Below are 27,457 nucleotides of genomic sequence, written 5' to 3' on the forward strand. Positions count from 1 at the left end.
AAATTCAATATATATTCAACTTCAAGGTTTGTTTGGTTATTTTGTATGCATGTCCCTCCTGGCTCAACTTAAGCAGACGTTCGCCTCGATCCTTTTTTCTTAATCTATTTTTCTACACACATTGTCATCTTTATTTTTCTGAATATATACCATTTCATAAGGATGATGTTATTCACTGACTTAAATTAAGGGCTTTTTTGAAGTTGATTGCTCACTTAGGATCATTAGCAGATGCATCGGATATATCAATTAATGACTGATTGACAACTTTCTCTAGGCGAAAACCCGCTTGAAGGCGGTAATAAATTCACACAGGTCTCTCTTTAATTTGTTAACCAGAGTAACTTACAGACAAAAGATCGACGGGCAACAAGCTATAAATCAACTGAGAAATGTTTAGCGGATTCCAATGGCTGTAGCGTTAATGCACAATTTATACCAGCGGTTCATGGAAGTAAAACAGTTACAGTCTCCAAATTGAAATGCTGTTAAAAAGAAAAACTCCTGTGGCATTGTAATGTCAGGAAACGTGATTGGTTTTGCCTTCAACCACCAGTCTACGGCGATGTTGCGATTTCCTTTGCAGTTTTTAAACTGGATTACTTCAAGGCTGAATCTTAAACCCAGGGTTATGTTCCTGGTGCTACCAACTTTAGGAAGGATACCAAAGAAAATGTATTTACTCATGAACTTGTTTCTTGGAGGAGTGTAACCAGAGGAGTTGTTGTCCAAAACACCAAAATCAATATCGGCGTGATCTGGGTGGGGCTGAATTAGAGTGTACCATTCGCGACCATCACCTTTTTTCCTCAGTTTTAGCAACAATCTTTTCTTGTCTTTAAAGAGGGAGTGGATAATCTGCTGAGCATCCAACCGCAGAGTGCGACTGCGAAGAAGAAAACTGAATCCACCTTCTCCAATGACAAATTCACAGAATACCTCAATAGCTTCAGCATTTGGCAAAGGGCGAATTGTATGTACGCCACTTGTCACCTCAGGGTATTTCAGTTGAATTTCTTGTCTGAAAGCTCGTAGGAAGAAATTGCTAAACATAAATAAATGTATGAAAAAAGAAATTCGGTAAGATGTCTGTTGAAGGAATTTCTCGAGTAACAAACGAAGCATAAATCGATCTTTTTAGCTGGAAAAAGCAAAAAAATTGCTCTGAACTGGCGTAAACAAAGAAAAGTGAAAAGCTCTTCGGGATACATCTTTACATCGTTTGCATTCAATGTAATATTTTCTTGGGAGACTCAAGTACCAATTACGAAGCCGTTAAATTCTGTTGCATTTAGACAAACCTTCGCATAATGGTTTGTTTTTTTGTTTTGCAATCAATGGACCAGGAAGAGCACAGAGACCTATATTTTCTTATTACCTTATTTTGATGTATAAATTATCTCCCTATGGGTTATGTGCTTATTATTTTCAGAAAATCATGGAAGAAGGGCAAAACATCTATGGCTAAGGGCGTCCCCGTTACTTGGAAATGCAAATTTAAACATGAAAACAACGAACCTGAGGAACATTTGAGTTGATGTCGTTAAAAAATTGCGTGATTTTTGCACAAATTCTATAGCAAATTGTTCCATACGCTCAAGAATTTCTACTTATCAAGTTTTTTCCAAGTGTTACTTTAAAAACTCCTGTTTCCAACTAGTTCAAAATGTACCGTGACACGATAAAATGACGAGCGCCAATAGTGCCAGTACAAGCATAAACGGGGTTAGTTTGGTTCATCATATCTCCTTAACAAGCACAATGATCTAATCACATATTTCGAAACAGACATTGCCGTTAGGAAACGTTTAAGTACAGTTGAAAATTGTTTGATAGCTTTTAATCTGAGGAGTCGCCCTAAGATTTCCTGAGGAACATCGAGTAAGGGCACGAGACTAACAAGTTATACACGTTTTCATTAAGTTGAGAGGCTGTTGCAACTTTCCTTTTTTGCGCACATGCAAACTCTTAGTTCCGATTGTGTTGTATGTCTCATTTGTTTTATCTTGGGAATAAAATGTACTGCGACAAATGTCTCAAGCTTTGCAAATTCAATTTTTTAGAATAATGAGCATCTGTGACCACGTTTTTCAATAAAAAACCTTTAAGTCAAACTCAAACTGTGTATTTCAAAAGAAAAACTAAGTATTCCTTTCCTTGTTTTCTGACACACAAATCCAAACGAGTAGAGAAATAGTCGGTCTCTGTGGCTCAATTCTTCAACTCCACAATAGTTTGACTCACACAAGCCATTGCTGCCTGCTGAATTGTTATAGTTGTAAGAGATGTATTCTGGCTCGTCATGGCAGGTCTGAATACAGTTTAACCAGTCTCTGCCATAGAGTTGCTTGAAGGCAAAGCCTACTAGAGCAGTGTTGTTTTCTGTCCATGGATGCAGCGCCAGTTTGAACTCTTGAATAAGCGCCAGCAGGAATGTCAATCGTAAAAGTTTCTGAATCATCTTGTAAATAAAAAAAGAATAGAATGAAGGCGACGTGATGCTAAAAGGTGATTTGATACAAACCTCCTGAAAAACGCTTCTATAAATGGAAATAAGAACACCTGCCGATATTGTTAATTCACCTTCAGTATCTTACAAAACCGAATAAATAGCATTAAAAAACCAATATAATTCAAGTACTTCTTAAAGCAAATGCTTTTTTAGTTGAGATAGAGTGCAGGTCAATTTTGGTCAAATACACCTGTATTACAAAAAATAGGGCAGTCAATAAGGCTCTATGGCTTGAGGAAAACTAGGAATTAACTACAAAGCAAGATGGTACGTCTTTTATGAGCAATACATTCCCTTCGCAAAACTAAAGTTTGTTCAGCAACTCAGTACAAGCGATATGTCGTCTAAAATCAATCCATATTTACTTTATGGCTTCCATTTAGGTGTAGAAAGCGTTAATCTTGGACAGATAATCTAAAAAGTGCACAAGAAACGGGGTTACTTGATGGCACAGAGGGATGTGTCTCAGTTAATTGTACCATTCGCGACCATCACCTTTTTTCCTCAGTTTTAGCAACAATCTTTTCTTGTCTTTAAAGAGGGAGTGGACAATCTGCTGAGCATCCAACCGCAGAGTGCGACTGCGAAGAAGAAAACTGAATTCATTTCTTAAGTGCAATTAATTTTTTGCAAATTTGCTCAGAAAAAAGAAAAGATAGGATAGATGATAAAAGGTCTTCTGTTTGCAAATCAAAGTTTTTGTATTCAAAATATTGTCGAGCGGGAATTCAAAGTCTCTCTAGACCACAGAGAGCCAATTATCTAACCTCTTATAATTACGATCTAAGGACTAATTTTTTTTACTCTCGGCCTTTCGAACGTCATCGGGTCTAAGAATTTGGTGTTCATCTCGTAATTGATGCTCATCTTTCTACGCGCAACCTGTCTGGTTAACAGCGATTCAAAGTTCTGCTGAGAACGTATGAATCGACGAATGATAAGCTTTGACGTAAAATGGTCTATGAAGGTTCTATTACTTAACTGAAAATAGCCTGTATGACACTCGAAGAGGTACTGATGAATATGCCAACATCACACATCAGTATTTATTTCCACAGTATATATCATTTTGATTAGAGGACGATTGATCCTACTTTTTTGTTATCAATTGTTCTATTTTGGTAGAATTATTACATGTTTCAATTTTACTGGCTTTAAAAATAGGGCGCTCAAGTTCAAGCGTTGATGTTGGATCGTGAATGGATGCAGCGGATACACTGGCAGTAGATATAGCCGTTCAGTTGATGACTTTGTGTTTGCTATCTCTCTCTCTCCCCTAAATTAAAACCGGCGGTAATAGATTGATACTAGTCTCACTTTTGCTGACAAATAGCAATTTTCCGAGAAGATCAAGGTAAAAAAGTGCATCTCTGTTTCTTTATGATAACTAGAAATGTTAGTTTACTGGATAATATGCGGTATGTACGCCGCGAAGAGAATTTTTTTTACTGTACCACGCCGGAACAATACTTCAGGTAAAGGGGTTGCTCATTTTGGTGACAGAAGCACCTAGGAAGGGATTTGCATACCCTCTGCTCTGCATCTTCATGTTATTTTTCTTGCCCGTGGAGAATTCTTGTGCTACGATTTGGAGTGAACGCGATACGGATCACGGTTAGTTCTTCCACGGTTCTTGATGCATGATTGAATTCGAGGTCGATCCTTTCAACTGACCAACCTCCTGTCACTCTCTAACATCACAGAAGTAAAGTGGGGATCAATTAGATTAGAAGCATATTCGTTGCATATATGAAATAAATAGAGGCCCTGAAAATACACATTCCGCGGTGAATGAAAATGCTATCAATTTGTGTTGAAGAAGGGTTAAAATAGCTGTAAAAACTATCTTAATGACTTTTTTATTTTAGCTTTTGAACAGTTCTATTAGACTGACCTCATATCGGTCATATTTACTAAAAAAAGAATGTTGCCCTTAGGTCATATGATTATCGTCAAATATCTTAGTAACGTTCTGTAGTGTCTCTACCTGGTGTAGGCGTGAATATAGCGACCATTGTAGCTTCTGGGTCGACTTTAATGGCAGCTATTCGCGGCTGTTCGTCTTTTCTTCAGACAATGAAAAATCGTTGTCTAGTCGGCCAAGTCACAAATTGTCTAAAAGCGTCCAGTATTTTATATTGCGTGTAACTCTGCCCGAAAAGCCATCTACTCTGCCACTCAATAAATTTCAAGGAAGATTCTAAGGAAAGATCTAGAGGAGTTACGAGATAAAAGATAAAGGATTACAAAGCGACGATATAGAGTCTTCGTCATTTGTTTCTGTGCTTGGATTTAACTTTGCTCAGCTTTTCAATTTTGATGAATAAAGGCTGATAGTTTCTAAAGAAACTGTTTGGGGCTGCGTCGGTGGGGGTAACGAAATAATTTGGATATATCAACAAAGTTGAAATGGTAAATTGGCCACCGTAACGATTACAAAAGCTGACGTTTCGAGAGTTAGGCCTTCGTCGGAGCGAGTTCGTCGTTAGCCCTTCGTCTGAGTTTTGTCAATTTTTTTAAAATGCTACAATAACAAAAGAACAAAGGTGATTGAATTCAAAAGCTAGCCAGTCATCCATGGTTGCACGAGAGAGTAGAGAACGAATTATATACAATGTATATATGAAGTTCATATATTTTGAACTGCGGTATTAGATACGTATGATGCATGATCCTCGCAGTGGAGAGCGCTATTTATGCAATAGCGAAAATCAGACCTGAAAAAAATAAGGCCTGTACGGGATTCGAACCACTGACCTCTGCTATACTAGTGCAGTGCTCTACCAATGGAGCTAACAAGACTGGGATAAATCAATGAACACCTGGCGAAATGAGCCGAACAAAATGGCGGAGGCAATTAGTGGCAGCGAATGCAGAAGGATATAGGATATATAAACACAAGTGAGCTACGTTATCGGTCTTTTCCTTTCTTTCTTTCTTTTTTTTTTTTTTTTTTCACTTTTTAATTTCGCAATATAATTCGACTCCTTAGCATTCATATGATGTGCGTTTCATGTAGTCGGGATTCACTTAGCGGAAATCATTCGGCGAATAACACTTTCGGGTTTCCCTGTTCGCAAACTGATCATAATCTTTGTAATATTAACATGTTTTATTTCGTTTAAAGTTCCATTATTGAGACGCTACACCTGAGTCCCTTTCCCTTTTCACAATGCACTACTACATCTTATCTTTCATTTGATGGAAGTTTCCATATGTAAGTGAAAAACTCCAACTAACTTCTACTTTCAACACACTACTGCAAAAAACTTCAAAACTAGTTTCGTCTACAACCTCGAAAGTTATATGGTTTTGTTAGTTATCAACTCAAGAGGTCGTGGACGAAAGTAGTTTTGAAGTTTTTTGCTGTAGTGTGTTGAAAGTAGAAGTTAGTTAGAGTTTTTCACTTACATGGTTAATATGGCGTTAAGTAATACTTTCTTGGTTTCGATAAGTAGAATTTCACAACGATGTAAGTTTCACACGATTTGACTTTACTCGTTTCTTCAATGGAGTAAAGGTGTCCCATAAAATAGAAAAGAGAGTTTTGATGGTAATGCCCCAAATTCTCCTGATGATTACAAAAGCTGTAGCAGCCACACACGCCAAATTGATGCACTTCTGCTACGAAGAGGTAGTTGCCTTATAAGAACATGACATAGGTGTGGCTTTGGAAAGCAATTCTACTGCGACACTCATGTTGGTAGAGAACATATTTCACTTGCGAATTTTTCGTCTGGCAGACAACGGGTGGGAGTTATGAACAGTTGAGAGTCCTTATGGCTAATACGCCTATTGGAAGCAAAATGGTCTGTGCCAAATAGTAAGTACAAAATATCTTATCACGTTCTAATACAACTGCAAAATACGTATGATGCACGATCCTCGCAGTAGATAGTGCTATTTAAGCAATAGCGAAAGTCAGACCTGAAAAAAATCAGGCCTGTACGGGATTCGAACCATTGACCTCTGCGATACTAGTGCAGCGCTCTACCAATTGAGCTAACAAACCAGCTGGGAGCAAGCCGTTAAGTTGATTCGTAATCGTTAAGTTGATTCGTAATAAACCCGTCGATTCGTAATAAATTCGTTTATTACGAATCAACTTAACGGCCTGCTCCCAGTTGGCTTGTTAGCTCAATTAGTAGAGCGCTGCACTAGTATCGCAGAGGTCAGTGGTTCGAATCCCGTACAGGCCTGATTTTTTTCAGGTCTGATTTTCGCTATTGCTTAGATAGTGCTATCTACTGCGAGGATCGTGCATCATACGTATCTAATACCGCAGTTCAAAATATATGAACTTCATATATTTCATTGTATCTGATAACTGCAGAATGGTACCAACCATATTTTAATCTTCGGAGTACAAATTTAGCGGATTCCAATTGCTGTAGAGTTAAATTTAGACCAGCGATCGCTAGAAGTATAACAACCACAGCCTCCAAAGTGAACTTCTGTCAAAAAGAAAAAGCTTTTTGGCATTTTGTGCTCGGGAGACGTGATGAGTTTTGCCTTAGATCGCTAGTCTACGGCAACACCTTTTCTTTCATACGTTGAATTTTCAGCATGGTTGTTTGGTGTCTGACCATTTCGATTTGGCATAACCGCAAACAAACTGTTGGGATTTCCGTCGCAGGTTTTGAATTGAATCATGTCTCCATTGGATTTTAAACCCTGGGTTGTACTTTTATTGGCAACAGATTTTGGAAGTATACCAAGGCAGATATATTCTTCCATGAGGTAGTTCTTCGGTCTAGTGTAACCAGAGAAGCTGTTGACCAAGACACCAAAATCAATGTTGGAGTAATCTGGATGGGGCTGAATCAGAGTGTACCACTCGCTATCATCGACTTCTTTCCTTAACTTTAGCAACGCGTTTGCCTTGTCCTTAAGGAGAGAATTGACAATCTGTTGAGGTTCTGATCTGAGTGTGAGGCTGCGAGGAAGGAAACTGAAACCACCACCAGCAATGTCAAGTTCACAGTATACCTCAATAGGCTCAACATTTGGCAAAGGGTCAATTAAATGTACGCCGCTTTCCGCCTTTGGATATCTCCTTTTAATTTCTTGGCAGTCCTTGAATAGACATTGCTGAATACAAAACGAAAAATAATTGAGAAGTGAGATCTTCGTCGAAATCATTCCCTAAAGGCGTTCTTTCTCGGAACAGCACAGAGCAGAAGCTGCAGATATCGATAAGAAACGAACAAAATGGGAAACTTAAATCCGGATATGAGAACTTTTAACTTCCAGAGTTGAGCGCTATACTCAAACGCTTAGTTAGAATTACAGGAGCGAGTACCAAGAAGAAACCTCCACAGTTTTTAATCGTTTTCCTTTTTTCACTGATGCAACGTTTTTTACCTCTATTAAAAACTTATAAAATCACCTCACCTGCCACATTTTCAAAGTAAACACTTACCTTTCCCTTCCTTATTTGCTGATGCACGAACCCCAAGGAGTGGATAAGAAGCCGATCTCCGTAGCTCAGTTGTTCAATTCCACAATCGTTTAACTTACATAAACCATTCGCACCCTTTGATCTCTAGTACTTGTATGAGAAGCATTCTGACTCATCATGACAGGCCTGAATACAGTTGAACCAGTCTCTGGCGTAGAACTGTTTGAAGGCATACCCTACTAGAACACGGTCATTTTCTGTCCATAGACAAAGTGTCCAAGTGATCTCTTGATTCAAAACAAGAATGAAAGTAAAACTTAAAAGTTTCCCAATCATCTTAAAAGTTAAAAGGAATAGAAAGACAAGGAATGCGATCTTAAATGCTAATCTGGCGAACGACGAAATAATAACGTTTATTTATTAAAAAACACCTGTCTATTTTCAGTTCTAATCCATTCTGTCTCATACGTCAACTTACCAACCAAATAAATTGCACATTGAGAAACTTAATCTAAATAGTGCTAAAAACTAGTGTATTCTTATTGAGATAGAAAGCAAGCCAATTGTAGTCACCACCAACAGCGTTACTTCATAGCTAGTACAAAAAAATGGAGACCACACAGCACGATTACATTCTTTCGTGCAAATGTTGGATAAATTATTCAAAACGTGCACAAAACACGGTGTTTCTGAATTCTGGAATAGCTTATGGGGACTGTGGCTCAGAATTAATTGTGCACCACAGGCATTACATGAAATCGGTTGGAAACAATAGATGTAAACCACCGACGTAAAACGAATTTTAAACAAGTGTTCTCGTGTACAAAGACAGGTCAAAAAGCCGGCAATTTAGAATTGTGCCCTGAAAATTCAAATTACAAATTAGTTAGCCTAACTGAAACCAAATAGACAAAATAATTAGTGCGCGACTCACCGTGCTTTTAAGAGGCAGCTGATTCCGAGTCATTTCTAAAGAGTTTTATGTAAATTTTCTCAAAATAAAATAATATTAAAGGTGGTAAAATGTCTTCGGTTTGAATTTTAAAAATAATATATGTTAATTTAGGACACATCACTATTTAAAGGAATGAATTCGAGGCCTATCCAGACCACGAGTAATACTTGATCCTGTGACTTTGCTTCATCAAAAAATTCGGAATTGCATATTCCAGTTGATGGGTTTCTTTATCTTCATCACCTGTCGGGTCGACAACTTGTTGGGAGAAAGTATAATTTGACGGAAATATGCCTTTATGATCTACGACGTGCTGATGAATATGCTACTACTGCACTTTGATAATCACGAAGCCTCTCGTAACCCCCTTTAAACACATCACGCTACAGACGAATTTTGATATAAGAGCTTTATTATAAAGCAGGCGACGTCAATGGCAAGTGCAAATGCCACTGCTTTCGGTCCATGCAAGTCCTTAGATCAGTCTTTTGCTTGATCTAATCACGCACCACTCTGATTTTTACTTCACAGTCGGACAAAAGTGGGAGAAACAACTCTATTCCAAGCTTTGTATTCAGAATTAAATCGACGCTGTCCAGGTTCTCCGCCTCCGCTATAATCAGGATGCTCCACGACATATTAGGCCTCATAGACTCTTTTGGAATATCCACTAGAAGTTTTGTTCCCTTTTCTCTTCTATCTAGAGTTTACTTTCGTCCCTACTTAGACCCCGATCAATTCCTTTACGTCATGCAAAGACATCTAGCACCCTTGCCTTGAGAAGGTGTTCCCCTTTTTTCCGTATTTCAATTATTTGTTCGGCTTTTGATTCGTTCATGTATTGCTTTGTTTTTGTTTTTTTTTGTTTTTGTTTTTGTTTTGTTTTTTTTTCTTCCAGTATAATAATCATTTTAGGATATAAAAAAGCCCTCGATTTCTGGTTTTACCACGAGATTTCAAGGTGCAACAACATTCTGAATGGTGTAACGGCAGAGAGTGGCACATTTAAAATAATGATCACAAATTCGATGCCTTCGTTTTGGAGCAAGTGGTGGACTTTGCAAGGACCAACCATAAGAAACTGACAAGGACCAACCATAAGAAACTGAGGTTGTTTTCCGTAAAAACGTAGAGGCTATGTTTACATAGTGTTTTCAAAACACCCAAAATTATTCGGTTAAAACCCTTTTTGTAAGCACCCGTACCTGAAGTTAGTTCAAATCGTACTCAGCCTTTTCTTGTAGTGGCAAGAATAAATTAACCACATTTGGTTAGTCAGATTATATTTCATTCAAGTACAATTGCTTATTAGGAGGGAAGGCCTTTCTACGTACCTGGGTGTTCTCAAATTTCAAAAAGTACCAATCAACAACAGAATCTCTTGCAACAAAAGTGAATACGTACATAAACGTTCTGTTTATTTACAGGTTGAAAGTGTTAAGTCCTACTACAGCCGGAGTGTTTATGACGGCAGCTTCATGGTTTTCAATTCTTTTAGAAAGGCTGCCTTGCATTAGGGTGAGTATTTGGTATTGTACTTTTTTTTATTGCTTGTTCAGTCGTTTTATAGATTAAAACTTATGTCTTGGAAACAGCGATCTAAAATAGATCGACTTTTCTGTAGCTGCTGAAACGTTCGAAAATATACTTTTCAGTTGAGAATGATTCTTGTTGTTTATACTGTAGTTATGCAGTGTTTCTTCAACGAGTTCTAGATGCACGCGAGAAGTTTGTGGAGCTCTAAAGAGCGCAGGGAGTTATACGAGTAAATTTACCCCCTGTAAACAACGATCTGAAATAGATCGACGTTGTGATGTAGGAAATTGCACCATTCGTGTCAAAAATGTAATTTTCAGTCGAGTATGGTTCGTCTAGCAGTTATGCAATGTCTTTTTGTCATGTTCTGTATGCATGGGAGAAGTTTGAGGAGCTCGAGAGAACGTATAGAATTTTACAAACGAATTCAGCCCATACGGACAACGTTAAGAAATATATAGCACTGTTGTTTCGTAAGGATTTTGAGATAGATCCCGAAAATGTTCTTTGTAGTTGAAAATTCAGGTTCGTGTTCAGCACGTGATCTTTTATCGAGTTTTGTATGTACGCGAAAAGTTTGTTAATCTTCTATCTTCTGTCCCTTTCATGAATGGATTGCAGTACAAAAAGAAAAAAATATATATCTTTTAATATTTATCGTCAGCCAGAACTCTGAAAGTGAAATTTCACTTTTGCATCAGTTATGCTTCAACGCAGTCTTTTACTTCAGAGTCCTCATCTCTTGCTCTACAAGTCCCATCCATGGCGCAGATCTAGGGAAAATTTTGATCGATTTACTGCTAAACGAGCGCCGAAGGCGCAAGGTCCTGGGGGAGGGGGGGTCCGGGGGCATGCTCCCCTGGAAAATTTTTTCACATTCAACTTGCAGTTTACTCTTATGAAAAATATGTACATATCTATTAATTTTTTTTTTTATTATGAAAATTCTGACCAATTTCCGTAAAGAGGTGGAAACCGGTAAGGATCCGCGCCTGAATCCACTTTAGTTGTTATGTGTGTAATTGTAGGCGTTTATCGCATAGAGGACATCGAGGCACTAAATCTGACACCACACCCGTATAACTTTGATTCCAATACGATTTCATCTGATATCAAACACGTCAAACTAAAACACAAACAAGAAAACCTAGTCTAAGTGACATTACAAGAAGCTAAACTAAAACAACAATAATTATTAAATCATAACAACACAAAGATCGAGCGCATAAACACTAACAATAACGATCAAATAATAAACGAAAACAACAAGGGGAGAGAAAAACGCGCTTACCGATTGTACTCTCTGTACGTTTTATTAACTAGAAGTCGCAAATGATCGCAAATAACTTTATCGCAGATTACTCTATCGCACAAATTCGCATAAACTCTCCTTTTAGCGACAGCGCACAAGGCCACAACGCACGAGGTCGCAATACGGTCTCATTTAAACTTAATACTTAACTTAACGACGGTTACAATGTGTAGATAGAAACAATCTACCATTTTAACCTCTTGCATTCTCAAGAAAAGTACTTTGCTCTGACCAAGGGCAAACGCTCAGAATGTCAGCTTTTAAACTCTCTATGGTGGCCATTAATTTACGTTATCAACTCAGTTGATAAAACCCCAATCACCTTATTACTCCCATTGATATAGCAACACGGTCTCCTTAGAACTTTACCCCTTTAACTTATGGGAGTTATTCAGCTCAATACTTATATTTATATCAATATCACAGATGGCATGAGATACCAGCCCAAATATATCTTAATGTCTTACTTTTATTGTATTATTTTATTTCAATCTTTGTCTTCTTTACCTGTTAAGTCCACATATCAAATTTCTACAGGCAACTTTGGTGCAATTATCATTGGATATCTTGGAATAATTTTGGTCCCTGTATCATGGATTGGTTTAGCTGGGAAGAGTCAAACATTGTCAATTAAATAGCATTACAGCCTCGCTCTTAGCAAACATTAGTGAAAACGCAATTATGTTGCCTTCGACAAAGATGCAAGACAAGGTTTGTACCCCATTTTTAGCTGCGGAGCTAGCTGGATCCTTACTAACTCTTCTGGGTGGATCAGTAATGACTGTTTGTATTTTAGAATACGTGTTACGTGTACTCGACTTCCTCTCCCCGCCGCCCCCTAACCTCCCCTCCACAAGGAGGAACGGAAGGGAATGTCTACGAAAACCTAACACGAAACGTGTAATATAGCTTTACCCTTTTCCATGAAAATATACAATGACCTTTTATTGGTTGACCGTTTTCTTGATTCTTTCGTGAATTCTAATTGGCTAGTGTTCGGGAGAAAACTCTTGGAGTGGTTTGAATCGCGGAAACTGATGTGTTTACATTTAACACCAAACTTCCCCCGACTGACCTTCCTTTGACCAAAAGAAATGTGTTGAAGAATGTAGCCATCTTATCTGATCCTCTTGTTCTCGTAGCGCCCTACACCATCAGAGCCAAGATATTGTTACAAACCATGTAGACTCGTGGATTGGACTGGGATAAATGTATTGGTGGAGATCTGACGGAACAAGTGCAGCAATGTTTTAGCGAACTACACGACTTGAAAAAACAAGTCCATCGTTGTCTGCAACCCATGACAGGCCCAGCTGAAACAACCATCCACACATTCGTAGATGCCTCAAAAGATGCATTTGGTGCTGTCTCCTATGTAAGAAATACTCGGCTAGAAGGAGTCGTGAAAACCAGGTTTATCGCTTCCAAACCCAAGGTTCCTCCATTGGCGACAATGAGTATACCGAGATTAGAACAGTCTGTAGCTGTGATGGGATTAAGACTTGCTCGGTCGGTGTCGAAGGTTCTACAGGTGGCGATTGGTTGTGCCATCTTTTGGAGACAGCTCTAACACTTTGTAGTGGATAAGAGGAAATGGATGGCGTTTCAAACCCTTAGTAGCAAATCGTGTTGGTTCAAGAGGTTCAAGTGCTACACAGCTCGCTGAGAACATGTTATGGTGGCATGGACCATCATTTCTCAAAGAAAGTGAAGAATTGTGGCCAAAACATAAAGTGGAATGCAACTCCTCCACTGATGAGGATTTGAAGAGATCTGTTAACAAAAATGAAGTTCCTATCGTTCTTTCCTCGATAACAACTAAGCTCACAGAGAAAGACTGGCGCCTAGAACTTACAAGATTTTCTAATTAGACCAGATTAACCAGGATTCTCGCAGGGATACTTTGCTTTGTACAAAATTGTCAGTGACCATCCCAAGTCCATAAAGAGGGAGAAATGAGTCCACAAGAAATACTAGAGAGTGTAGGAATAATCATCAAAGAAGCACAAAGGGAATCATTCCCAGAAGAGTATCGCGGATTGACATCTAAAAAGCCGATCTCGAAGTCAAGCAAGATCATTAAACTCACCTCAAGATTGGACGAGGATGGAATAATTCTTTGTGATGGAAGATTGCAGTACACAGAACTTTTGCCTTTTGATGTTCGATTTTCCATTATTCTTTCACGTGGACACTGGGTTACGAAACTTATTGTTAAACAACACTATGAGCTTGGAAATCACACGGCTGGAACTAATCATACGTTAGCTAACTTGTCTGCCCGCTACTGGATCGTGTTTGCACGAGAAGAATTCAGAGAATGGGAAAACCAGTGCAATGAATGCAAGAAGCGAAAAGGAGAAGCTGCCACGCAAGTGATGGGTCCACTCCCTAAAGTAAGTCTTCCATTCTCGATGAGAGCATTTTCCCAGATAGCTTTTGATTATGGGAGGCCATTCATCACATCCAAGGTAGAGGAAAAGCGCGTCTGAAACAATGGCTTTGTTTATCTACTTGTCTGACTTCTCGAGCAATACATTGTGAAATGGCTTTTGGATTCGATACGGACAGCTTCCTGAATGCTGTTGCAAAGATGACTTACCGAACTAGTTTCCTTAGCGCAAATAGAGAACTCAAAGAGTTTGTTGGGAAACTAGACAACGATAAAATGTGTCAGAGAACTGCTAACCGAGGGGTAACATGGATCTTCAACCTACGTCAAGCGCCTCATTTTGGTGGATCCCATGAGATAATGATCAAAGCCGCTAAAAAGGCCATCCATGCAGTTCTTGGAGAAGCAAACGTCGCTGACGAAGAACTAAGGATGGCCTTTAATGGCGTAGAATCTCTCCTCAATTCAAGACCGATAACATTAACGTATCAAACAGCTAATCCATGTGACGAAAATCCACTTACACCCAACCATTTGCCATCGTCATTGTCAATGTTATCACTGCATTTCTATATCTGTATTCAGCACCTGTTCGGACCTAGACCTAAAAAAATAACGATTCTTTGATCGATGCATTCAAAACTATATGATCAGATGATTTCTGTTGAGGTCCCAAAACCTCGGTAACCATTTTAAGGTGGCCGGCTCAATTTTGAAAGAGACAAGGATCCTAAACAATGAGGATGTAAATTAAATTTCCATAATATAACTCAGAACATAATGATAGTAATAAAAGTAAATGGAGACTCTGTGGAAAATGTTGTAAAATTCGAGAATTATTCAACTTTCATTTTTGTTTGGTTATTTTGTATGTATGCCCCTCCTGGCTCAACTTAAGCAAACGTTCGCCTCAATTCTTTTTTCTTTTTGGTGATCTCGGCAGAGATCTTAATCTATTATTCTACACATATACATTCTCATCTTTATTTTTCTGAATATATACTATTCCATAAGGATGATGTTATTCACTGACTTAAATTAAGGGCTTTTTTAAGGTTGGCTGCTTACTTAAGATCATTAGCAGATGCATCGGATACATCACTTATTTATAATGACTGATTGACAACTTTCTCTAGGTGAAAAACCCGCTTCAAGGCGGTAATAAATTCACACAGGTCTCACTTTTGTAAACTAGAGTAACTTACAGACTAAAGATCGACGGGCAAGAAGCTATAAATCACCTGAGAAATGTTTAACGGATTCCAATGGCTGTAACGTTAATGCACAATCTATACCAGCGGTTCATGGAAGTAAAACAGTGACAGTCTCCAAACTGAGATGCTGTCAAAAAGAAAAACTCCTGGGGCATTGAAATCTCACGAAACGTGATGGGTCTTGCCTTCAACTGCCAGTCTACGGCAATGTTGCAGTTTCCTTTGCAGTTTTTAAACTGGACTACCTCGCGACTGAATCTGAAACCAAGGGTTATGTTCTTGTTGCCACTAACTTTAGGAAAGATACCAAAGAAAATGTATTTACTCAAGCATTTGTTCCTTGGAGGAGTATAATCAGAGGAGTTGTTGTCCAAAACACCAAAATCAATGTCGGCGTAATCTGGGTGGGGTTGAATCAGAGAGTACCATTCACGACCATCGCCTTTTTTCCTCAGTTTTAGCAACACGTTTTTCTTGTCTTTTAAGAGGGAGTCCACAATCTGCTGAGCATCCGACCGTAGAGTGAGACTGAGAGGAAGAAAACTGAATCCACCCCCTCCAATGACATATTCACAGAATACCTCAATAGTTTCAGCATTTGGCAAAGGGCGAATTGTATGTACGCAACTTGTCACCTCAGGGTATTTCAGTTGAATTTCTTGAAAGCTCGTAGGAAGACATTGCTAAACATAAATAAATACACGAAAAAAGAAATTCGGTAAGATATCTGTTGAAAGAATTTCTCGAGTAACAACCGAAGCATGAATTGATCTTTTTTCGCTGGACAAAGCAAAAAAAAAATGCTCCGAACTGGTATGAACAAAGAAAAATGAAAAGCTCTTCGGGATACATCTTTACTTCGTTTGCATTCAATGTAACATTTTCTTGGGAGACTCAAGTACCAGTTACCAAGCCGTTCAATTATGTTGTATTAAGACAGACCTTCGCTTGATGCTTTTTTTGTTTTTCAATCAATGGACCAGGTAGAGAGGTAGGATGGTCTCTAGCTCTTGGACGAGCACAGGGACCTATATTCGCTTATAACATTATTTTGATGTATGCATTACCTCCCTATGGGTTATGTGTTTATTTTTTTCAGAGAATTATCGAAGAAGGGCAAATATCTATAGCTAAGGGCGTCCCCGTTACTTGGAAATACAAATTATACCAAGAAAACAACGAATCGAGGAACGTTTGAGTCGATGTCGTAAAGAAACTGCGTGATTTTTGCACAAATTATATAGCAAATTGTTTCATACGCTCAATAACTTCTAGTTATCAAGGTTTTTCCAAGTGTTACTTTAAACACGAAGGCGCGCTATAAAAGGCGCCTTAGGTCCCACTGGACCATTTGTCAATCAACCGTCGTGTGATGTACAACTCCTAGAGTCAAGTCAGCTTGAGCTACAGCTACTCCAAAGCAGTGAACAGCGGGCGTATTCCTCAAAATTGTTTTATGTCTTCATCACAATACAAGAATTTGTATTTCCTTTCTCCAATGGAAACTGTCTTTATTTGTGGCGGTAAATTTGAGATCGAAGTAGGTGGTTCGCATGTTACCTCATGCCACCATGTTGGTGGAAGTAAACAATATATATCTCATTAGCTCCTTTTGTTCGTCTACCAACATTTAAATTTGGTCCGCACACGTCAACGGTGAGTGACAACTGAGCCTAGGTCTTCCCAGGGAAGACTTCCTTATATAGCGCGCCTTAGTGTTTAAAAACTCCTGTTTCTAATTAGCTCAAAATGTACCGTGACACGATAAAATGACGAGCGCGATTAGTGCCAGTACAAGCATAAACGGGGTTAGTTTGGCTCATCTTATCTCTTTAACAAGCACAATAATCTAATCTAATTATTTGAAACAGACATTGGTAGGAAACGTTTAAGGAAAGTTGAAAGTTGTTTGATAACTTTTAATCTGAGGAGTACAGTCGCCCTAAGATTTCCTGAGGAACATCGAGTAAGGGCACAAGCGTAACAAGCTATACACGTTTTCATTAAGTTGAGAGGCTGTTGCTACTTTCCTTTTTTGCACACATACAAACGCTTAGTTTCGATTGTGTTGTATGTCTCATTTGTCTTATCTTAGGAATAAACTGTATTGCGACAAATATTTCAAGCCTTGCAATTTCACTTTTAAGAATAATGAGCATCTGTGACCACTTTTTTCAAGCACAAACCTTAAAGTCAAACCCAACCTGTGTATTTCAAAAGTAAAACTAACCTTTCCTTTCCTTATCTGCTTATACACAAACGAGTAGAGAAATAGCCGGTCTCTATGGCTCAGATCTTCCATTCCGCAGTAGTGTAACTCACACAAGCCATTGGTGCCTGCTGAATTGTTATAGTTGTAAGAGATGCATTCTGACTCGTCATGGCAGGTCTAAATACAGTTTAACCAGTCTCTGTCATAGGGTTGCTTGAAAGCCTACTAGAGCAGTATTGTTTTCTGTCCATAGATGCAGCGCCACTTTGAACTCTTGAATAAGCGCCAGCAGGAAAGTCAATCGTAAAAGTTTCTAAATCATCTTGTAAAGAAAAAAGAATAGAATAAAGGCGACATGATGCTAAAAGGTAATTTGGTACAAACCACTTGAAAAACGCTTTTATAAAGGGAAATAAGAACACCTGCCGATATTGTTAATTGTCCTTCAATATCGTACACGTAATTGGCAATATGGCGGACGGTCACGTTTTTAGAGCTCTTAGATACTGGATCATTCGGCTTTATTTCTACGTTTGTTTCTCTGGTGCACTCCTTCCCAAGACTAATCCTGACCTCGATATATCTGGTGATACTCTTCTCTTCATTTCTCACGGTCTGACGACAGTGAAAATTCAACATTTTAACCATCGGTCACCGAGCTCGCAACATGCAAAGAATTTCCAGCTGCCAAATTCAAGACTTCTACTCCTTGGATGCCGTTTTACGATTAACTCCTCTCTTTCCTTACTACTTATTCGTCTCGCAAATGATGTTGAACTTCAACCTGGTCCTGTTGGCTCCTCTAGTTCGCATGACATCCTGTCTGATCTTCGGGATTTGTCAACGAAAAATGGGCTTAAAATTATTCATCAAAATATCAGAGGCCTCGTGGCGAATAAGGATAGTCTATGCCAAATGATCGATGATTCCAAGCATATAGACATCATATCCCTCAGTGAGACTCATCTATCGGACAGTGAAGAGGCTCAAGTTCAACTGGATGGCTATACGTTCATTAATAGACCGAGGAAAACAGGCAAAGGTGGAGGTGTGGGAGTTTATATCTCCTCTTCTGTCCCCTTTCATAGAAGACTAGACCTGGAACGCGATGGGATCGAATGTATCTGGATAGAAATTCTATTTCCAAAATCTAAGGGTATCCTTATTGGTTTTATTTATCGCCCCCCCCCCCCCCCCGAGTTCTTCAAAGCATCTTTGTGCAGATTTTGAAAATAAACTGGAGTCGATGCTTTCTGCTGTATCATCTGAAAACAAAGAATGCATTTTGACAGGCGATATCAACTGCAATTATTTGGTAAGCTCAGACAACAAAGAACTGAAGGCAATGCTATTGTCTTTTGGCCTTAAACAGCTAATCAAGGATCCCACGAGGGTAACGCAAGATTCAAAAACACTGCTAGATGTGATTTACACAAATTGCCCTCAGAATGTTTATAGTGTTAAAACCATTCCCGCCGGCTTAAGTGACCATGATATGATTGGCTGTGTCCGGAAGCTGCATAACCATAAATTCCAGCCAAGAACCATCACCTGTCGAAACTATGCTAATTATGATCCTATATCCTTTTGCAATGATTTACGGTCCAATAGTCTCACACCTGTCTTTAAATCCTCCTGTGTTAATGAAGCATGGTCTTTTTTGAAAGCCATTCTGAAAAAATGTATTGATAAGCATGCGCCAGCTATAAAGAAGAGGATCAAAGGGAAACTCTGCCCATGGCTTACACAGAAGGTAAAGCAAGAAATAAATACCAAAGATCAGCTTTTGAGAAAAGCGAGAAAGACAAATCGCGAAATTGACTGGTCTTCGTACAAGCGCCAACGAAACAAAGTTAACGGTATGGTAAAAAATTGCAAAAGCAGGTATCACCGTGAACTCTTAGAGGAGACTGTGGGTTCACCTAACAAATTTTGGTCAGCTATTAAAAAACTATACCCTACAAAGTCTACAAAGGAACCAGGAACAGCTTTTCTCGTTAATGGAGCAGTAGAAACCGACAAAGGGGTTATTGCAAATTCGTTCTGCAAATTCTTCACTGATGTTGCGGGATCTCTAAAAAGAAAGATCTTCCCTCTTTGTAATTTTGTCTGGAAAAGGCCCCTTACAATAGACACTCAGCAGCCGCTAGAGAACTTTGAGTTTAGATCAGTCTCGGATAAGGTTGTCTTTAATGCATTAAAGAGCCTTAAGAGAAATAAGTCCTCTGGCCTTGACAACTTTCCTTCTGGAATGTTAAAGGACTCTGCTGATATAATAGCCAAGCCCCTCACGCATATAATAAACCTGTCTCTCGCAACAGGGTCTATACCTACTGACTGGAAAGCGGCTAAAATTGTACCACTTTTTAAATCTGGTTCAATGGCCGAAATCGACAATTATAGGCCTATTTCAATACTTCCTTCAATGTCAAAGATCCTGGAGAAAGTGATATTTAAGCAGCTGATGGCTCATTTTGAACAGAATGGTCTACTTTCTCATTTTCAGTACGGCTTCCGTCGCATGCGCTCTACTGAACTGGCCGTTACTCATCTAACCGATGTTATCAGAAGAGAAGGTGAGAATGGTAACCTGACAGGCTGTGTTTTCATCGATCTATCAAAGGCGTTTGACACCATCAGTCACTCTGGCCTCCTGAGCAAGCTTTCAACTTACGGAGTTCGTGGAACAGAACTCGCATGGTTCACTGATTACCTTTTCTGCAGATCACAAGTTGTCCAATATAAAGGCGTGCTATCAGAACCTCAACCCATTCTCACAGGTGTTCCTCAGGGAAGTATCCTGGGTCTTATCGTATTCATTATCTTTTTCAACGATGTACATAAACCGCTTCAACACTCGAAGATTATCACTTATGCCGACGATTCAGTCATCTATACCTCTTCTAAAGATATTGATACTATACAGAGAAGCCTTATCGAGGATATGAATAACCTGTGCGAGTGGTTTAAAGACAACGAACTGATCATTAACCTAAAAAAGGACAAGACGGAGTCTATGTTATTTGGAACAGCTAAAAGAATCAACCTTCAAGACAAGGAACTTAAACTTTCTGTTAATGGGACACTCATCAATAACACCTCTACCTATAAGTACTTAGGTGTTCACCTTGACTCATCACTAAACCTTGCATCACATTTTGACCGAATCTATAAAAAAGCTGCAACCAGAATTAATCTCTTGCGATCAATTCGTCCTTTGATCGACCAAAAGTGTGCAGAATCGATCTATAACACTATGATCGCACCTATTTTTACCTATTGCGGAACACTTGGTCTTAGCTTTCCGGATTACCGAAAGGAAATGATAAAGAACATCGAACGACGAGGCTTTAAAGTTATTGGCAATAGTTCTTTTAATCCCCCATCCGCGAACAATTTGATCAAGCGTAAAAGCTGTTTGTTTGTTTTCGACTGTCTCCTGAATAATGTTTGCACACCCTTTAAGAACTACTTCGAAAGACTGGTTCATTCTAAGGCCACTAGGAATAACGGTATATCAGTGAAATTACCCAAAGTACGTTTAGAATTTGGTAAAAAGAGCTTCTATTACCAAGGAGCAAAGACTTTCAACAACCTGCCTGCTGAACTAAGGTCGTTAGATTCGAGACTGAAATTTAAGAACAAATTGCGAGATTATTTTAGTTAAAAAATTCGATCTAAACGTGATTATAGGTATCCTTTGTCAGAGCATTTTATTTTATTGTATGCTTTTCTAGACCTTAAGATCAATGATTATATCTTGTTAAGGTTTATTTTATTTATTTATTTATTATTTTGACAGGACCCCAAGGACAACAGTGTTACACACTGATGGGTTTTCAATCCTGTATAAAAATTCGTTATTATTATTAGTATTATTATTATTATTATTATTATTATTATTATTATTATCCGGTACAAAACCGAATAAATTGCATTAAAAAACCAACATAATTCAAGTAGTTCTAAAAAGCAAATGCTTTTTGTTGAGATAGAGTGCAGGTCAATTTTAGTCAAATACAGCTGTATTACAAAAAATAGGGCAATCAATAAAGCTCTATGGCTAGAGGAAAACTGGAAATTAACCTGCAAAGCAAGATGGTACGTCTTTTTTGAGCAAGACATTCCCTTCGCAAAGTTAAAGTTTGTTCAGCAACTCAGTACAAGCGATATGTCGTCTAAAATCAATCCATATTTACTTTATGGCCTCCTTTCAGGTGTAGAAAGCGTTAATCTTGGACAAATAATCTAAAAGTGCATAAAAAATGGGGTTACTTGATGGCATCGAGGGATGTGTCTCATAGTTAATTGCGCCACAGGCATTACAGGACATCAGTTAGAAACAATCGATAAAGTGTCGCGTCAACGCAGATCAAACAACAGACTCCTATGTACACAGACAAGTCAATAGGCTGACATTTAGTAGCCTTGCCAAAGCAAAATGAACAAGTTTTGGGTTGGTTACAAGAGAATGCGTTATTCTAATTAATTTCAATTATTAGACTGTGCTTTTAAGAGGGAGCTGACTTAAGTCATTTCTAAAGTGAAATTAATGTTATGTAAATTTGCACACAAAAAAAAGATAGGATAGACGATAAAAGGTATTCTGTTAGCAATTCAAAATCTTTGTATTCAAATTATTTTCGAGCAGGAATTCAAAGTCTCTCCAGACCACAGAGAGCCGATTATGTAACCTCTTATAACCGCGATCTAAGGACTCTTTTTTTTTTTTACTCTCGACCTTTCGAACATCATCGGATCTAAGAATTTGGCGTTCATTTCCTAACTGATGCTCATCTTTCTACTCGCAGCCTGTCTGGTTAACAGCCATTAAAAGTTTGCTGAGAACGTATGAATCGACTAATGTTAAGCTTTGATGTACAATGGTCTATGAAGGTTTATTTATTACTTAACTGAAAATAGCCTGTAGTATGACACTCGAAGAGGTACTGATGAATATGCCAACATCACACATCAGTATTTATTTCCACAGTATATACCATTTTGAATAGAGGACGATTGATCCAACTTTATTTTCATTAATTGTTATATTTTGGTAGAATTATTACATGTACATTTTTTCCTTTGTCTTTTTTTTTTTCAATTTACCGGCTTGAAAAAAAGGGCTCTCAAGTTCAAGCGTTGATGTAGGATTATGAATGGATGCAGCGGGTGTACCAGTAGATGCAGTCATTGATGACTTGGTGTTTGCTATCTCTCTCTCTCTCCCCTCAATTTAAACCTGCGGTAATAGATTGATACTTGTCCCACTTTCGCTAACAAACAGATATTTGCCGAGAAGATCAAGGTAATACAGTGGATCTCTGTTTATTTGTGTTAAGTACAAATATTGTTTTATTGGATAAAATGTGGAATGTGTGAAGCAAAGAGAATTTTTTTTTTTTTACTGTACCACGCCGAAACAATACTTCAGGTAAAGGGGTTGATCATTTTGGTGACAGAAGCACCTAGGAAGGGATTTCCATACACTCTGCTCTGCTTTTTCATGTTATTTTTCTTGCCCGTGGGGAATTCTTGAGCCACGATTTGTAGTGAACGCGATACGGATCACGGTTAGTTCTTCCACGGTTCTTGATGCATGTTGGAATTCGAGGTCGATCCTTTCGACTGCCCAACCTCCTGTCAGTGTCTAACATCACAGAAGTAAAGTGAGGATCAATTAGATTAGAAGCATAGTCGTTGCAAAGGAAAGAAATAGAGGCCCTGAAAATACACATTCCGCGGTGAATGAAAATGCTATCAATTTGTGTTGAGGAAAGGTTGAAATATCTGTAGTCCTATCTTAATGACATTTTTTTATTTTACCTTTTGGACAGTTTTACTAAACTGACCTTATATCGGTAATATTTGGTAAAAAAGAATGTTGCCCTTAGGTCATATGACTATCGTCGAATATCTTAGTAACGTTCTGTATTGTCTCTACCTGTAGAAGGTGTGAATATAGTGACCATTGCAGCTACTGCGTCGACTTTAATGGCAGCTACTCACGGCTGTTCGTTTTTTCTTCGGACAATGAAAGATCTTTATCTAGTCGGCCAAGTCACAAATTGTCGAAAGGCGTCCAGTGTTTTATATTGCGTGCAACTCTGCCCGAAAAGATATCTACTCTGCCGCTCAATAAATTTCAAGGAATATTCTAAGGAAAGATCTAGAGAAGTTACGAGATAAAAGATAAAGGATTACAAAGCGACGGTAAATAGTCTTCGTCATTTGTTTCTGTGCCTGGATTTAACTTTGCTCAGCTTTTCAAATCCGAGTTTTTTCGATTTCTTTAAAATGCTACAATAACTTTAGTGACGATAACTTTAGTTACATCAAAGCACGAAAATCTTATGTAGGAAATTTGATATTATAAATTGCGCAGTTTTTGCACATCTTGAAATTACGTTATTTTCTCTCAAGAAAAGCTTCATGCTTCAAATGATTGGTATGTCCTCAAACTTTTGTACTGTCATTTGGGTCATAGCATGTTATCGTAGCATTGTCGACTTGTACTTTAATCTATAGACCTTTTCCATATTAGCATCGAAAGAGCTGCAAGGAAATCGCGCGAAAGGATCCAGAAGCGACAAATGGCATATGTACCAATTCTATCCCGTGCCAAATCCTTGCAGATGCTCGATGAGGGTAGATAGTCAGAGGATTTTCCTCGTTCTCTTCAAAGACAAGAGAAACGTGTAACTGAAATTGATGGGAACCGTCGATGACAGCGAGTGGTACACTCTGATTCAGCTCCAGCCAGACAAGTCTGACGTTGATATTTATGTTTTGGTCTACAACTGCTCCAGTTACTCTGCACTAAAGAACGATTTTGTGAAGGACTATATTTTCTTTGACACCCTTCCAAACCAGTTACAATTGCGAATGAGAGAATGATGTAGGTGATTAGTGCCCGTACAAGCGTAAATGGGGTAAGAATTTCCCATCACATCTCAAGCATGGTGACCTAACTTTTTATTGCATTTATTTTAAACAAAGATTGGTAAGGAACATTTAAGGAAATTTAAAAAATATATATTTGATAACTTTTTGTCTGAGAATCACCTTATCAAATAACGAAAACCAAAAGAGTAGGGAGCGTTTTGATGTTAATTTGGTGAAAGAAACACAAGGATAGCGTTTCTGTACTACGAGTAGTAAGATCATATGCCTTTTGTCGGTTCTAAATTCTGATAAATCATCCATAAACTTACAAAACAATAATGATCGTAAGAGCGATGGAGCCGAAGGCTTTATTTTTAAATGTAGTTTAGAAATACTTGACCAACAAAAAGAGTTGTGCGACCTGTAGAAAATTAAAAACCAGATGCATATCAAGACGGACATTTTATATTGGGCAAACTAACCCAGAATAAACTTTCTCTCTGTTTAAATTTGTTTATCAGCTCGGTATCGCAGAAAGTTTCTTACATGTTGCATGTCGTTTAAAATCTATCCATTTCTAGTTTATGATATATGCGGAGTAAAGGTCATCATAAATATCGAAGAAACGTTTTGAAAAGATACGAAAGAGAGAGTTTACATAGTCGCCCAGCTATAATTGTTTTGGATATTAGTTCATTACACCATGGGCATATCGGACATTAGACAGAAGTTATTGTTGACTGCCACCGACAACACAGTCTCCTCGGGTTTACTTATGCGGGGAGAAAAATCAATAAATCGAAAACCTTAGAGCTATGAACCATACAAATACAAAAATGCAAGATAACTAGTTTAGTCACAGAAGAGTGCGTAAATCTGATTCCATTTACCAGACAATGCTTTCAACAGGAAGCTGGTTTTGAGTCACATATCAAACTGTTTCCCCACTGCGATGGACATTTGTTTTTGTCGGTTCCAGCCTGGCGCGGCCGCCAACCCAGATGCCCTCCTAAGCAAATTTTCAAAATGGCGGACAAGCCAAAGAGAGAGATAAGAGAACCAAAGCGATTCTGCAACGAATACTCAGCATACACCCCTGTTAAAAAGGTCATTTCACAGAGAAAAGATACAAAATTGTATGATATTGAAGTCACGGAGGTTGACAAACCCAACAAGAGACTGAAAATTCACTACATTGGCTACAGGACACGCTTCGATGAGTGGAGACCCTTCGGGGACGGTGAAGCATCTGAATATTTTCCTTCGAAATTGTATAGATTAGTAGGCTGCAACAAAAATTTATTGGACGACGTTTAGGGTAAAAACAGCAATCTAACCTGAAAAAATGTATTTATTCCGACTATTTCGGAAAATAAATTTACAAATCTTACTTGTTTATCTCGTGAGTAAACGATGGTGAAGCACTTTCCGAGCTACCCGATTCTTCTCCCACTGCTTTCACGCTTATAAAACAGGAAACGAGCAAAAGGAGGAAGGTGTGGCTGTTTTGACTAGCCATTTGACGAGGTTCAATCTGCTCCTTGTTCGACAGTTTACATATCAAAAGAAAGGAAATTTGTTCCTCTCTTTCATTTTGGCGGTACATTTTCAATTTGCGCTTGCGTAAGAGAGAAATCGCCCAAGACTCCTTGCTCGGTCTTGTTTTGACCACGAACGCCTTCTTAATTTTGACTGACCCGCTAGGGAAAAGGTGAAAATGACGAGGGAAAAACTTTACTTTGTAGTACGAAAATACACAAAATAGAAAGCCATGATATTATAGTTCAATATTTCGGTGGTACATTGTTAACTTTTTATACAGAGACTCGGCAAGATGATATAACATCCAAAAATCGCACTCGATTTGAGTGGGCCGATGAAGTGGGCGTGGTCACGAAATTCAGTAAGAGACTATTTGTACCCCGTGAGTTTGATATGTTTAAGAGGGAAACTTGGCTTAAAATTATGAATTAGCTGGTTAAACACCGGCTGCTTGCAGTTAAATTTGTTATATATTCAAGACAATACCAACATTTTCAAAAGTATGAATTAATTAAAGACAAATGTATACCTTAATGAACGTATTCTTCATCTTTTACCCTTTCAACTAAAAATTTGATATTTGGTACTCTTTGCCATTCGCTGGGTCCGAGAATTTGGTGGAAACTTTCTTACTTTAAGCTTCGTCTTTCCCTATCACCTGTGTGCTTGATGAATTGCACTCTAAAGATATGACATCAACAAAGCCTTTCGCGAGAAAAACACATATTGTGATTCAGAATTTGAATGACCTTACCTAACTGGAGTTTGAATCCCCATTGTCTTAGATGAACTAAATGTTCAAAACCTTAAGCAGAAATCTTCGGCCGAGAAAGTTTAAAGCCAATAAGAAACTAGAGAAAGACTTTCAAATTGGTATGCCCGTCCCAAAATGAATTATTATCTGTGTCCAAAACCTTAATCTCTTTCGTGTTCGTATAGGCACAAAACCATTATGGAATGTAATAATTTGAATATGTCAACAAAGTTTAAATGGTAAATTGGCCACTGTTACGATTATAAAAGCTGACGTTTCGAGCGTTAGCCCTTTGTCATTCGCTTCGACGAAGGGCTAACCGACGAAGCCCCAAACAGTTTCTTTAATAAACCATCAGCCCTTATTCATTATGGAATATGTCGTTAAAAGCATGGCTGTTTCTCAATAGCGCTTTGCGGATTGGAAAACAATTAGAATAATGCATTCTCCTCTATAAGTCGACTAAATGTCATCTTGGTCTAACATGGCTCATTATCTTCAAGTGTATATTAACTGTCCACCTGCTGCCACCAGTCTGCGCGGATGGATTCTCTAACTGCTGTTCGTAACAGAGCCATTTGGAAGTTAGCTTAGATGTATTTTCCCCAGCTTCTGTGTGGATCGTGACCTGAAACCCTCAGGCCTATGCTGGCGTTTTTAATATCGCTCCTTCACATGTTTATTAGCGTTTCCAAACTTGTGTAACTTTATTAAGGTACGTTTTTTCCATGTCGTGAGTATT

The 27,457-nt window shown here is 38.4% G+C and overlaps 3 protein-coding genes and 2 pseudogenes across 4 annotated transcripts; 2 read left to right on the plus strand and 3 right to left on the minus strand.

Annotated features, from left to right (window-relative positions):
• Nucleotides 1–215: 215 nt before the first annotated feature.
• On the minus strand, nucleotides 216–1,566 carry LOC148735746 (uncharacterized). The gene has a single exon (XM_088755265.1). It carries the CDS (start codon nucleotides 1,123–1,125, stop codon nucleotides 397–399), a length of 729 nt encoding a protein of 242 aa, XP_088611391.1. The 5' UTR covers nucleotides 1,126–1,566; the 3' UTR covers nucleotides 216–396.
• Nucleotides 1,567–6,607: 5,041 nt separating this feature from the next.
• LOC111345352 (uncharacterized) lies at nucleotides 6,608–8,450 on the minus strand (annotated as a pseudogene). The gene is made up of 2 exons (XR_015999174.1): nucleotides 7,935–8,450; nucleotides 6,608–7,603 (listed from the first exon to the last, which is right to left on the minus strand). The product of XR_015999174.1 is annotated as an uncharacterized LOC111345352 (transcript).
• A 5,221-nt stretch (nucleotides 8,451–13,671) lies between these two features.
• On the plus strand, nucleotides 13,672–14,208 carry LOC148735747 (uncharacterized). Its single transcript, XM_088752992.1, has one exon. It carries the CDS (start codon nucleotides 13,672–13,674, stop codon nucleotides 14,206–14,208), a length of 537 nt encoding a protein of 178 aa, XP_088609118.1.
• Nucleotides 14,209–14,261: 53 nt separating this feature from the next.
• Nucleotides 14,262–14,735, plus strand: LOC148735748 (uncharacterized). Its single transcript, XM_088752993.1, has one exon. It carries the CDS (start codon nucleotides 14,262–14,264, stop codon nucleotides 14,733–14,735), a length of 474 nt encoding a protein of 157 aa, XP_088609119.1.
• Nucleotides 14,736–15,360: 625 nt separating this feature from the next.
• LOC148735749 (uncharacterized) lies at nucleotides 15,361–17,856 on the minus strand (annotated as a pseudogene).
• Between the last annotated feature and the right edge of the window lie 9,601 nt (nucleotides 17,857–27,457).

Source organism: Stylophora pistillata, chromosome 3, assembly GCF_964205215.1.
Source record: "Stylophora pistillata chromosome 3, jaStyPist1.2, whole genome shotgun sequence".
NCBI lineage: Eukaryota > Metazoa > Cnidaria > Anthozoa > Scleractinia > Pocilloporidae > Stylophora > Stylophora pistillata.